Source organism: Lates calcarifer, linkage group LG13 (assembly GCF_001640805.2).
Source record: "Lates calcarifer isolate ASB-BC8 linkage group LG13, TLL_Latcal_v3, whole genome shotgun sequence".
In the NCBI taxonomy this organism is placed as follows: domain Eukaryota; kingdom Metazoa; phylum Chordata; class Actinopteri; family Centropomidae; genus Lates; species Lates calcarifer.
In genome coordinates this window covers 18,645,552-18,660,521 of record NC_066845.1, presented here as the reverse complement: position 1 = coordinate 18,660,521, position 14,970 = coordinate 18,645,552, and the positions used below count along the sequence as shown (strand labels likewise).

The 14,970-nt window shown below is 40.4% G+C and overlaps 1 protein-coding gene across 9 annotated transcripts in view; it reads right to left on the bottom strand.

Moving 5' to 3' along the window:
- arvcfb (ARVCF delta catenin family member b) overlaps nucleotides 1–14,970 on the bottom strand; it is a 204,219-nt gene that overhangs the window by 31,806 nt on the left and 157,443 nt on the right. For 7 of the 9 annotated variants that reach the window (XM_018668861.2, XM_018668860.1, XM_051075307.1 and 4 more), the window contains 4 exons: nucleotides 10,557–10,674; nucleotides 10,207–10,378; nucleotides 8,445–8,462; nucleotides 6,278–6,349 (listed from right to left, as the gene is read on the bottom strand). In XM_018668861.2, the coding sequence (XP_018524377.1) occupies nucleotides 6,278–6,349; nucleotides 8,445–8,462; nucleotides 10,207–10,378; nucleotides 10,557–10,674 (380 nt within the window). The remainder of the gene's footprint in view (nucleotides 1–6,277; nucleotides 6,350–8,444; nucleotides 8,463–10,206; nucleotides 10,379–10,556; nucleotides 10,675–14,970) is intronic. The other 2 variants (XM_051075304.1, XM_051075309.1) reach the window with 1 other exon arrangement.

Here is a 14,970-nt window from a genome sequence, read left to right as displayed (position 1 = left end):
TAGAGTATGATTATATCTTGTGCTCTGGTTCTAGCTTTTTTAAAATATTCATTTGATCCTTTATTTAACTAGAAAGTCTCATGAGAGAATATATCTTCCTTTGGTTTTTGTTTGTTTGTACCACATTTAGCTTTGTCTCTCCACTTGAAATGGAACAGAACCATAAAACAAATTAGTCACTCATCACACCTCGTGATACACTGGCCTCCTTAAAGCAGGATCGACTTCCCTCTGGACATGACAGCATCTAGTATAAAAAAGCTGCAGAGGCGAAGTGACACTGTATATTTGGCATAAGGAAAGTGTAGTGCCAAGAGAGTGGAGAGTGATATAAGGTGCCAGACAGTCTGGATCCAACCCTGGGTTTAGTGAATGCTATGTATCAAGATAGCAGAGAGGCTGAGAGTGAGAAAGTATGTGTGAATGTGTATGAGCATGTGTCTGTGCAAGTGTTATGTTTATAGTCATGACTTTTTGTTTGTGTGCATGCTTTGTATATGTGACATTCCATTCATATGTGTCTGAGCACAGACATTCACAGATAGGTAGATGTTCATAATCATTTGGTGTTTCACTTTGCTGTGAAATATGACAGCAGGAAGCGAGGAAGAGGAGGTGGAGGACAGAGAAACTGGGTAGTGTGTTCTTTCTGGACAAAAAGGCAACTGATTCACTCAACAGGTCAACAGGCTGTGTGCTAGCAAGAAGTCAGCAAGGCCAGGAGTCAGCATCCACTACCTGGGTGTTAAATTCCACAGCCATAAAAATGGAGAACACCTACATGAGACTGCTGCTAGGAATTTGAAATATAGAGCAAATAATTCATGATATTCTGCTTTAACTTTGGGTGTAAAGTAGACAAAGAACAGGCTAAAACTTTCCTGCCCATTGGAATTGTGCTACTCTGAAGCAGACTTGGCAGCAGTTAATGACGCAAAGTTGCTTTATCTTGAAAAATGGATCTGCTTGAACATATTTGCTCACTGCAGCAGGACGTTCATCGTGCCTTTGGGCAAGACTATTGCTTTTCTCGACGCAGCTTCTGAGCCATGGAGATATTACAGGGAAGGATTAGAAGAATGAGAATCGCGCCACAGAGCCATTAAGTGAAATATTTCTCCTCCATGTGTGGCGACAGCAGCAGAGACAAACAATGAAAGTGTATCTCCATTTTCCTTAATTCAATTGAGCCTCTGACTTTTCAGACTTCAAGAGCTGAGATGCGTCAGAGACGATAGATGACTCCGATAGCAAAACAGTCAGTGTTCATAATACTACAAACACAGATCTCCAGTGGGATGATATCAAAGGAGGTTGCACAATGCAATACATAACAGCGCGCACTATTGTTGTTTGTCAACGCTAAGACCTCTCCACAAATTAAATGCTTGGCTTGCAAGACAAAGCAGCGAGACATGTTACACAGTTGCCGTCTTAGTAAACGCTGCTGTTTTCTCAATTGCTCAATGTGTGTTTGAGAGGCGAAGGGAGCACGATAAATCTCACAGGGATGGAGAGAGAAAGCACTGAAGTGGCAGAGAGCTAGAGAAATGAGAATCAGTAAGTGAGGTAGAAAGAGAAATAAAAAGAGAACGAGGGCAAGCTCATGGAAAGCGCTGAGGCTTTTCAAACACACAGCCTTTATTGCTTGGTCAGATTGCCCTTATTGTCGGATATGACTAATTAGCTCTACCTAATGCAGTTGTGATCAGTCGGCCTCACTGCAAACTACAAGCAGTTTGACAAAAAGATTCATCATGATGGGAATAAGCTCTGCTAAAGGAAACAGTGTTCACACAAAGTTTCCAGTTATTTCCACACACTACAATTGCACCCACTGTCTTAAAAAACAAAACAGTAGCTTGTTTTGTGTATGCATGTATTGCGCTCCACACCAATGGTCCTGCTCTCATTAAGCAGTGTTCTTTTCTGATGTCTTTTTGTTGTGACAGAAGGAACATATTAGATCTTTTTCATGCTGTCAGGAGGCTACCATCATGTTTTCTACTGTGCATGTGTGGAACCTGTCTGTGTGTGCAGATCCCTGATAGTAGTATGCACAGAAGCATGTGCACTGTTCACATGCAATCTGCAGCTGTCTGCGTCAGCACTACTAATCTGAAACTGCTTTTATAAACTGAGCTGTCTGAATGTACATACATCTAGAAAAAAAACAGAGCCCATCTTCCACATTTGTCAAGGTCAAAAAATTCCTGTTCTAGTTTCGCCAGAACGTGAGCACTCATACTCATTCGCTTTGGTGCTGGGGCTCATTGAAAACACATCCACATGCTCAGAAAGGACGTGAGGTATTTTCTCGCTTCGTGACACCTCTCTGACAATACAGTGCAGAGAGTAAGAGAGAGTGGATGAATGGGGGCTGACGAAGGATGCATAAAAGGTAAAGGCTAATTAATTTGAGGTACTGCATTTCTCTCAGGACAGTAAACACAACTGTTTCTGTATTCTCTCAACCTCCTCCTCAGGTTAGAGGAAACCTCAGCAAAAAAAAACCAAACAAATCATTTACAGTTCTTACTCAGACTGTTTTTCTTTTTTTCCCCCTACTCTCAGAAAAATTAGGGAAGATCTGCACAATGGCACACATTCAGTCACTGCACATCACACCTTCTGTCTCCCCCTCCCTCCTCCCCTCACCTGACCTTTCTCCAATCTAAAGGTTTAAGCTGTGGTTTCAATTAACTGCCAGGAAAATGTTTCATCATCTCAGGGGCTCACCGACTCTTTAATGAAATGCGTCTTTTCACACTTCTTAATTACTTTTGTTACAGCCACCTCTCTCTTTTCTCCGCCTCTGTTCTGGGCAGCATGAATAATCCACTGCCAGTAACTCTGGACTTCTCTAATGATGTATGTGCCTGCAACAGGTTCCCTTCCTGGCACAACTACATAGATAAAATGACTCACTTAATCAGTTAGGGTGGACAAAGTGGCCACATAATCAACTAGAGAAATGAATCACAACATTGGCTTACTATGTGAAAAAACGCGAACGATCTTTGAGTTACTGTAAACAGAGATTTTAATAAGTGCAGAAGAGCAGGCATTGATGTTTGGTTGATGATGACAATATATGTACATGTACACACATGTACACTGTTACACTAGGTCTTGGTAGGAGCCATTTGGTGAACCACAGTCAACAGTGCTAGAGTCAGTTCTCAACAGGGTTACAAGAGATAAACGTTGCATTTGGTACAAGTCTTGGTGCGAACCACAGTCTAGAGGTTTTGCAGCAGTCTTACAGTATAACACTACTCTCATTTTTTTGTTGAGAGAGGACATTCATAATTCATAACTTGCTTCACTCTGCCTTAAAGCAATGAGTCAAGATTTGGGGAAATACGGTTATTCATTTATTCAGTGTATTGCCAAGAGTTAGACCATTGACTACCTCACCATGAGGACAAGACTGCTAGAAGTCACAAAGAAACAGAAATAGAGCAGCACATAATCCCCCATAAAACCACAAACTGTCATTTTTACAATTACTTTTTTGTGCGGATTAAATAAATGGAATATAACATGTTAATTACTGAGCTGCTGGTAGGTGGATTTTCCTAGACATGAGAGTGGTACCGCTCTTCTTACCTAACTCTCAGAAAGTGAATAATTTGCTGCAAACTTCTGAAAAAATGTAATTGTTCTGGGTTTCAAAGGACAGTTTTAGTGTTCTATCATGAGGATAACATTTTTCAAGAAATTATGATCGTCACTGTCATCAACTCCACGCACAGGCCGTTGTTTTCGTAAACCCACTGTATACAACCTTCCCAGCACTGCAACTAGAAAAAAGAAAGTTAGTGACTAGCTGCTGAGTCTGCTTGAGCATTTAGCAGCTACACAAGTCAAGTCAATTTTATTTATATAGCGCCAATTCACAACAGAAGTTATCTCGAGGCACTGTACATATAGAGCAGGTCTAGACCATACTCTTTATCTTATAAAATTTACAGAGAGAGACCCAACTGATCCCACCATGAGCAAGTACTAGGTGACTGTGGCAAGAACAAACTTCCTCTTACACAGGCACATACTTTTCTCAGGAGATGTTGGAGACTGAGAATTGAACTTAAATTCTTCAGGTGGCCAGAAACATGATTTTCTGTGTCTGCTGGAAGTATAAAAAGGTAACTTCCGCCTGTTTGTTCTCCATAACAACTTTGTAATAAGTCAATGTTGTGTTTTAAGCTTATTCCTCAGGCCCAATGTTGCCAAATAAACAATTAACAAAACCTTAAAGATGTTCAAAACTCTTAATTAACTAGTAGTTTCAACCCTCAAAACATGTATGAAACATTAGTGTCTACACAACTGTTGTGAAACAAAAAGTTCCCATAAGGCCTGGTTCTTTTTTCTAGTTCACTCTCCCTCTCTTCCTTTTCAGACACACACACGCACATACACACACACACACACACACACACATCCACACACAAACAATAAGATTAATCATTGCCCACTGCCAGGTCCAGCCTGGTCCCAGTGTTGACCTGTCTCTGTCTGACATCAGATCAGGACCTGGATACACATGTAATCTCCCATATCTCCCATAGCTAACCGAATGAGAGCTGCTCTCTGTCTCTCTCTCTCTCTCTCTGCAAACTCTGCACAGATGACCAGGGGATGTGGTGGCAGTGGTGGAGAGTGAAGTATGTGCCTGAACTCACACAAACATACATTTTCATAGACAAACAAACAACGCCCAGATGACTCTGATGTGTCCTGAAGAGGAAAAAGTGATAAGTGTGTTTTAAAAGTCAATGTGGGTTTTGCTCTGGTGATTAAGCTTATTATCCATGCATCTCACAGTTGTTATTCGCCTGTGTGTTGAGGTAATAAACATCAAATGTGATTTGTCTGTCTGCGAGCAAGAAAATGCAGAGTGCTCTCCACAACGTGATCCCACACACACACATTTCAACTGTGCATGACATTTAGGTCTATAACAATAATTGCTTTCTCTGGTTTCAAAACTCCGAAGGGTGTTGTTTGCACATTGTGTAACGTAATCGCACCACAATTGTAGCTGCTATAGATCCACAGTCTCAGCGTGCCAGCTTGGCTTTTACCCATGAAAAGCCAGTGAGTGGAAAATATTAATTGTCATCCTTGGAGCTCATCTGCTTCCCTTTACTTTAGGAATGATAAAAACGGCAAAATCGGCTTAACTTGGAAAAGCAAAGCAATTACTTGTGATCTAGTTTAATGACAGCCCACTTTGCCGTGTTAATGTGGCTAATTAACAGTCAAACAGGAAGTGGTATTGACTTTGAGTGCCTGCCACTAGACATTGATGAAGGTGCTGATGTGTAAATACCACATAAGGGTGTGTAACAAGTGCAGGCCTATTCCACAGACACCACTAGAGAGGTGGATGCTCAAACACACACACACACACACACACCTTTGCATAGAGGAAGGTATTATACACACTCCAGGCAAATACACATTCTATTACCACCTGGGTGCACTGCAGTGTGTGCAGCATACTAATTTGTTTTTATGACTGTTACAACTGCCTGTCAGTGCCAAAAAGCAAAAGTAAAGAGAGTATGAGTGCACACACACAGTCACACACTATTGCTAGAACCAGTTGCAGAGTCTGGGAACGAATTTACACTCTTCAAATCTCCATGTGATGAGTTTACCAAGTTACCTTTGCCATATCACTGATCACATTATATAATACAGCATTTATATCACAAATCAGGATAGGAGTACAAATTAGTAACTGATGTTCTGATACAGTGACTAACCAATCAATCAACTAATTGTTTTAGATCTAATCCTAATATAAAACTTCATAAATTGAGATAGAAGATTTTAATCAGATCACCCTCTCCTGGGCTCAGGAGTCACTAATAAATAGATGCCCTTTAGCTACAAGTATGACTTTCGACCTTGTGCATTGTTGCAGCATTTAAGAAAAAGATGGCTGATACTCTCACAAGCTGCCAGCAATTGTCTGCCACAAAACCATCAAACAAAGCTAAATTAACAGACCTCTTTTTCTCTTCAAGGCCTCCCACACTTTTGTTGACCACCACACCTGACATGTCTTCAACCAAACAAACCACACTTGTCTCTGCCAGCACTGTAATCAAAGATCTGACTCATTTCCTCTCTGTCTCCTTCTACAGGATGACATCTAAATCAGGCTGGTTATTTCTCAACTCGCTCTCCTCTGGGATATTCTCACTCAGCAGTCAAAGTGTTAACAGGAGGATGTGCTGCTTGCCAGGTGAAGGCCTACCTTTTGACGGCTCTGTGCGCTTGGGCAGATCCAATGTGTCGTAGTTTTTGTCATTCTCACCATTTTTTCTGCCTGGGTAGGGGAGAGAAGAAGGAAGATGATGTCAGTGTCATGTCCTAAGACAACTGGATTGTAAAGGACCATGTTGTAGATACCTGGGTTTGACTGATATGGGTTTGGAAGGCTTATATCGTTATCTTTATTAACGGTAAAAGAGCCTCTTAAAATAAAAAAAAACAAACAAAAAAAATAATAATATTATATATAGATGGGTTATAGCTGATCAGGATGAGGCAGATTTCAATGGTAGTTGTAAAAAATTACACTTTTAGCATAAATTTACACCAGTGTTCACAGGGGATGAATTGGAATATATTCCAACAACACACTGTATGAGAGCAAGACCACGCACACACATATAAATGCACACACTTTTTTTCTACAATCACATACATACATACACTCTTCTAATGTAACAGCGGTACTCCCTGAGAGGCAAAACACCTTGAATAATGCAGTGGCAGAGGGTAAATGGAATGGGGCGATGGTGGGGTGACTGCAGCACAACCAGCTAATGGTCATCTCACATGCACATGGACATGCCCATGAGACAGTAAAGAGATACAGAGACAGAAAGGCTGATTTCTCATCTAGATGGAAGTGAAATTTATGGCCACTGGGGTTGGGGTAAGAGGAAGTTATGAAGCGCTCCCTTTGGGCTGAATCCCCACTTCCTTTTAGGAAACAAGCTCATACATTTACTGTAATTTGCCTAAATCGAGGTTAGAGAATAATTTGTTTTTTAATGTGATATCAATATATGATATCAGTGCTATCCTCCTATGAAATGATATATAATGGATCAATGCTACATTAATTATGGGAAGCTCAATCTGAATCATGAATGATTCTAATATGGATCAATACAATATTCATTTTGCAAACCATGGACGTCCAAGGATGGTTTTTGGGATGGTTCTATTTTGTGGTCAAAAAGTGCTCTCAGATAGAAGCAGATAGCACAACCATGTTTTGGCTGCTCCCCTACTGTATGGTTTTGTTGAATTTTTCAATCTTGTTGCTACAGCTTTCTCACCTTTTTTAGTGTGCAGACAACCTGGACAAGCACAAAGGCTGGAGGCATGGAAGCAGGGGGGGAGCAGCAAGTCTGGCAGTAACAAAAGTGTGTGCACTGTCTATGTGCAAGGCCAAAGCTGTCTGCTGAGCTTCACACTAGCTGTTTCTACCACTTCCATTCTTTAGTGAAGCTATGATAATTGACCTCTGGCTCCATAGCTTCACCAGAAATAGTTAAACAATTTTAGTTTTAGGACTGTTCTAACTAGTGAAGAACCTTTTCTCTCTCTTTAATGCTAACAAGCTCTAAATTTTTGCTGGAAACCCCAAAATTTTAAGTATAATAAACTGTGACACAAAAACTTGAATATTGGTGGCTTCAGCACAAATCTTATTACACATCTGTACACACATACATAGAGACACACACACAGACAGACAGACAGACACACACACACACACATATATACACACACACACACACACACACACACACACACACACACACACATATACACACACTACCAGGGCCTGAAGCAGAGCTTGACATTTCTGCTTAAATGCAACACAAAAGAATCAGACATGAGGGGTCTAATTGGATACAGTCAGTAGCAGTTTGTCATAACTGTTTGGGATAAGTTTTATCTTGAGTCTAAAAGGCTGTTCACCTCAGTTCAATCATAGATTCAGAAAAAAAACAGTCTGAGGATAGATTTCAAGTTTTAATTTCCTTTATTGCATCTTTGATTAGTCAAGCTCTACTTACATTCTGACAAAAACCAGTGGACTTACCTGTTTCACCAAATACTCCCTTTACCCTTTAACCTATTTTAGAAGGAACAGCTAATTCTAACAAACTGTGAAGACTGGGACGGGTGGAGTCTATAATTCTTGGTGCTACGAGGTATGGTGAAAGAATGTATGTGGAATGAGTGAAACGCCCCGTTTCAGTTCCTCAGGTTTTTGGAGGACACCCAAACCTACTTCTAACTATATTCTACAGCACGGGGAAAGGAGGAGGAAGAGAGAGGGGGAGGATGGAGAGGAGGAGGATAACTGAAGTGAGAAGGGTTGAAGGGGGGACACTCACCTTGATTAAACCATTCCTCTATAGTTAGCCAAGGAAGCAGCAGCAATGCCAAAAAACACAAAGCAGGGAGAAGAGAGAAGAGGCATGGTGAAAAAGATGTGTGTGCGCGTGTGTCAAGAAGCTGTGCAATACATGTGAACAGTTTTCCACAAAAGGGAGTCATCTTTGACTGAATAGGCAGGGGGAAAGAGTGAAGGGAAAGGAGAAAAAGGCCAACCTAGAGAAAGGAGAGAGCAAAGAGAGAAAAAGGCAGGGGTACTTTTGAGATAGAAAAGAGGCAAGATAGGAAGCCATTAGCAGTTCATAGGTGAAGCATGTTCAAAGAATCAGCATCAGTGGGATGGCTTTTTAGAGAGAACAAGAGAGAAACAGTCAAATAACCAGAGAAGTTATGAGCAATTAGCAAGGGAGAAAGATAGAAAAGAATGAAAAAGAAGAAATAAGGGAAAGACTAAAAAAGACTGGCATTAGCTTTTACTGTCAACTAGGGGGGCAGGACAGAGAGTAACAGTGAAACATATACATAAAAACAGCACAAACTGCCAGCGTTTGTATAAGAGCTTCATTAAAATCACTGCGTGGGAAGAACAGAAATGTGCTCAAAGACATGGAAATAACAGCCAAGAATCAGACTGTTTATTAGCTAAAACAAAGCATGGGCTGCTGAGCGCATGTTGCTCATAATGTTATGTTTTATACTGCAAGTGACATTAAACTGAAGAGGGGGCCAAACTTAGCCTACTTAAGGTAACAAATTACTGAGCATATTGCCGACAGTGTTGCATAACTAACCGCCTCCATGCTTCTTTATAGCTATGTTTAATGTTTCTGTACCTGAGTCTCTTCTCTCAAAGAATACCTGCAGGGTCTGAGGCAGCTAAACACATCTCATTATTCAGTGTATGCGTACATGTGTGAGAGTATTCATGTGGTTAATTGGGTTCTTTATAAATCTGTATACATGTAAGCTACTGTGTTGTCCTGACCCCTGAGCCGAAGGATTCTCCAATGAGTCGTTAGAAGTCAAGGGTCACTGGCTGGTAGTCACACCTCATTGGCTGACTGATTAATAGCGGCCATTATTGCTGTACAGCAGGGAGATAACAGTGTCGTTTAGCTAACAGCCTGGGAGAACGCTGATTAAGACGTTGCTAACAACACATACGTACATGGCACATCTGTTAAGCAGAGTCAATAACAAGAAAAACCTCCTGAAGTGGCAGACAGTGCTGTGATAGATGTATATTATGGAAGTCATTTAACAAAACTCAAGTCTTGTATTGAAGATAAGAGGTTACAGTGACACAGTAAAAGTAAGTAAAAGAACCTGAGTAAGCCTTTCATGTGAAACGTGACAACTGCATTTGGACATACATCTATATTTCACAACAAAGAAAAGACGGTATCCACAATGTGTAGTCCAGCTGTTTCAATATTGCTTTACTATAAATTATTTTTACATCTTACAAATTTCATGAAAAATGAGAAGGCAAAAGGTGAGAGCAGTAATTAGACTAAACACTACCTGCAGTTCCTACCAATCATTTTAGCACTTAAGAACTTAAATTCTAAGTGGTCCTAAGCTGCCTGTTATACAATGAAAATCACCATCATTTTTTCAGACATTTTCTATAACTTCATTTTGCAAGAGAAGGTGTTTTATTGAAGAGGCAGAAATCTCATTTATGAGTCCCTCAGATTTATGTTTCTGATTAGTCGTGATCCTGTTTTTTAATCAGTCTCCCTCTTTTCTCGATCTCACCTTTGGCCTTCTTGCCTCCGAAGCAGCCGGCGTCATCCTTCTTCTTCCTCTGTGGTCCTGCTGAGCCGGGGGCCTGTAGTGCTGATGGGTCCTGGAACTTTTCTGCCCCTGGCACCTCTTTGTGGACGTGGTAGGACAGGTTCCTCATGATACAAACACAGTTCTCCACAGACTAGGAGCAAAGAGACACAGACGTAATCATCTAAAATTACATCTGCGTGGTAACTAAACATGAGTTTAGTCATTCCTACAGAAAAGACTGAGAACAGAGGCCATATACTGCAAAACTCTTTTTTAGCATTTGTATCAACTACTATGTGTTTTAGTGGACGAGTCAAATGTTGTCTCACCTTATTGTCCATGTCTTTCTTTCCTACAGCTGATTGGAGAGCGTGCAGCAGGGCGTCCACCAATCCCTCGCATTCCCTCAGTCTGCGCCGAGCCTCTGCTCCATCTGAACTCACATTTCTACAGGAGAAAAATAAGGCACACATGGTCAGTGAGTATGAGACGCTCTTCTACAATTTCTGCAGCCATCCTGCAGCAGATTATTCAAAATTTAGGAACTGATTTGCTGTAAGTATATACAGTATCCTATATCCTAAGATATTTTCAGGTTTTTATTGATATATTTAATTGCAGTTGATAAGAGTCAATATTTGATACAATGATCATTATCTTAAATCTAAACATTTTATCACATAAAACCCATAATATGGTAAGTGTACAGATTGGTTAACAACAACTGGCAGATGACTGTTCATCAAAAGTCAGATATTAGTCTAAACCAGCCATGTGATTTTGTGGGTTTGCATGTGAGCCATGGCCTGCCTCCTCCCTGTCTGCCTCAAAAGTACAATGTAAGCAATCCCCACTGCTTTAGAAATAATCTTAAGAAAATGATGAATATAAATTTAATTTTTTGTTACAAAGGGAAATGCCATCCCTGTTACATCAGCCAGTGCCCTGAGCACAGTTCTTATAAGCATAGCAGCAGAGCTAGTGCAGTCTTAGTGTGGCTGTCTGACTGGCTGTGAAAGGCAAGGCTTTAAAGAGGGTTAAGGGATAGCTGGGGCTCCCCGCTCCTCACCAGGGACTTCATTTATGAGGGCTTCCAACCCACATAATCCCATTAGCCGACCCCCAGTTAGTCCTGTGGAAGAGTGGCAGCCTCGCGGAGGTAAGCAGAGCTGGAGTGCTTTATAGTGCTGTGTGGAGTGAAACACATATCACATCTAACACTACTACACACACTGTAGTATATTTGAATGATTTCAGAATAATTATTCTGTGTTCACTTATTAATTTACAAGAATGAATGGACATACATGTCCACCTATTGACCTTCACACCGTATACACACACACACAGAAACGTATCACCTGTCTAACACCTAGTTATCTTCTTGGCCAACGTATGAGTATTTTTGCCATTTGTCTATGAAGTAGAGACCCACAGAACCAACCTGCAACTCGTGCTAATTAAAACTAATCTTTGGTAGATATGGGGCACACGGCACCAGCCAGCTGGACCCACTCATAAACAAAACCCATCCGTCTTCAGCTGTCAGAAAATGGTCACCACCTTCCCTGTAAAGCGATCCAGAGGAGTGCCTGCCTTGGATTTATTTGACAAAAGTGTGTTTGGGGGCAGACAAGACAGAAGAGTTTTATTGTCAGCTGTTTCATTTCTAGGAGTCTTTCAGGGAGCAGTTGTCTTGGTGGAAGGTTTATGGACAGTGCATCTGTCAGTGGAGACACTGTGGGAAGATGCTGTTGTCTTTGGACAGGTTATCTTGTAGTGCAATATTTTTAGTGGGGTTTAAGGTCTACAGGTGCTGATGATTATTGATCCACCAGCAGTGTACCATCTGTTGTTGCAATACTGCAGTTCCTCTCCACGTGAGTAACCTGCTAATGCTATCAAACATCGAGAGTTGAGATTTGCTTCTAAGCTTATTACATCAGGTCCAATTACATCTATCCTCAAGCACTTGACAAAGAAGTCAACAGTATTAGGTTAGGTGGATGTGCAGATTAGCATAAAATAAGTGTTCAAATTGATTAAATTGATTCATTCATTGTATATTAAACTTTGGTTTTCCATCAAGCATTTAGTTACATGAAGTGTGGCAGTCGTATCAAGTCAGTTATTGAGCTCACTTGGTACTGTGCCTGAATCTGATGCTGTTCCCTGCCAATGAAACATTCAGGTGTGAAGCAGCTAGTTTCCCCTGTATGCAAAAACCCAGAGGCCAAGTAGATTTCAGTACAATCTTTTTGTCAGCCCAGGTTTACTAATCTCAGTCTGTTTGTACACTGACAAACTTCCTTCACATGCTCTGACATTTTCTAGTTCTGACTGCTGTACACATGGAAAACTCATGTGATGGAAATCATGAAGTCTTATGTCACCAATCCTTGCTGCAGTGCAACTGCATATATAACTAGATTTTTAGCCATGCTAGCAGCATTGTCCACCACTTTGGTCTTGACTGAAGTATCTCAACAACCAGTGGATCAATTGTTGAGAAACCTGGAACATAAATTCATGCCCCCCTCAGGATGAATTGTAATAACTCTGGAGGTGCACTTAATTTTCGTCTAGCTCCACATTACATTAACATCACAGAGTGATGCTAAACATAAGCATATTAGCATTGTCAACTGAGGGCATGTTAGCATTTAGCTCTAAGAAGCCTCAATCTTCTTAATTCCCTTATAGTGTTAATTGCTTATTTCTTCTGTTTTGAAAGCATAATGAAAATATTTAGTGTAGTGAAAAGTGGAAAAAAAATGGAAGTGAATAAATCTTTGAGCCAGTCAGGTTACAGGTTACCAGCAGCTGTTCTGTAACATTTCATAGAGAAGTTGTTTATTGCCACAATATATCTCATAAACCACAAAGAAAGTAGTTAAGATGAGACAGTGTGTATGATATCCTTGTGTTTGAGACATGCATGGAAAAAAGTCATTTATCTGATTTGTCAGTTCAGGCTAATATCAGCAGTATTGGTGTATTTCAGCATCTCCAACATTTTCAGATATTGACCCATTTTAAAAATGATTCACTACACATTTTCTTTCTTCCTTTAACAGCACATAGATTTTTTGCCTGATGTCACTGGCAAAATTATGTTTACTGTAATGTTTTGGCAGCCAAATAATACAATGACAAAAATTCAATGACACTGCAGTTTTTAGAGAAACAAGGACATCCTCTTTTCTGTGACAAGAAAGTGCAAGAAAGAAAGGACGGATCTCCTTGAAAGCACAAGGTCTTTTATTATTAAACAGAAAATAATTAGCTCTGTGGGAAGAAAGTTTTTTGAGACAATTTTCTCTGTGCTGTGCTTATGCCGTTCTTCCTAATGGCAGAAAGGAAAACTCCATAATTCACTACCATTTTTAGTGTCATTACACAAATCAGGAATATTTGGCCATTTTCTGGTCACATTATTTCTGGACCAGTGACGTCTGTGAGGACCATTTTATTATTAGAGGCTAAATGAATAAGTGGGTATGCATTCAGAGGTCTGTCTGTATCTGCACAGACACTGACAGCCCATCACTGAGACCTGGATGTGTCCATAGTGTGTCTGCTCTATCAGATGAAGTGTGGGCGTGAAGGTCACTCAGAGTCATGTGGCCATCAGAGGACAATAGAGCAGCTGGGAGGAATAGACTGGAGCAGGACCGATAGAGACTGATGGAGATGGATGGAGACGTGGCTGACCTCTGCTCTCACCCTGCAAGGTCAATGGCAACATTGAAAGACCATATGTGTACCCTGTGGGTGGGTATCCTTTAGGTTTTATCGATTCTGATTCAGCTTTTAGATTCAGCTTCTTATCTTACCCTTGTTCAGATACTTCTTACTCTATCTCAATGATATAAAGAAAAATACAGTGTGTTGAAAGCCATATGCACCTTTATTACTGTACTATTAAGGCTGCTAGAAATTAACTTCATTACTCAGTCTGACATTGTGTTTATGATGGCCTTTCAGTGTTTGCGAGGTGAGGTTATTTTGTAATATTTGTTTTTCAAATACATGTTGAGATATTTGAAATGAAAACTTTAATCTGCTGGTAGTGCTATATGAAAAGTCAGGGGATCATACAGTAATTACGATTCATCCTCCGGGCAATCTGGATATTTGTGCCAAATTCCATCGATAGAGTGACCATTACCTTCACTAACGCCATACTGTTATGTGATTCTGGAGCATTATGGGCATGAATGGGGACATCAAAAATAACCAAGCCCACCCTGAATACAACAGGCATTCTGTTTCTTATGTCCAAATACAAATTCAAGCTGAAGCACTGACATTGTGTTTCCTGTCATGCAGTTTTTGTTACCATGGTCACAGCTTGCCTGTTTATCCTGATTACAAATTTTTTGCATTTATCAATTTATCATTTTATGAACACCATACCTAATTTGTGTCTAAACCCGGCCCAACTTGTCAGGTCCCAACATATCCTGCTCAGCACAGATTGGGTGTCCACCCTCTAAATCTTATACCATGTTCAAAGAGTGCTTTGTCATATTTTACAGACTTCTCACATTAAATTATTTTTTAGCATGACATATCCCAGAATTGTTCTCAGCTTTTGTTAAAATGACTCACACCAGTTAACTGATATATCTGACAGATTATGAACACTAAACACATGCCTGCTCTGATGCACATAGAAACCCAGCAGTTGTTAATGGAATCAAAAAGCTCATCTATTCCTATTCTTTTCCTGGGACCAGT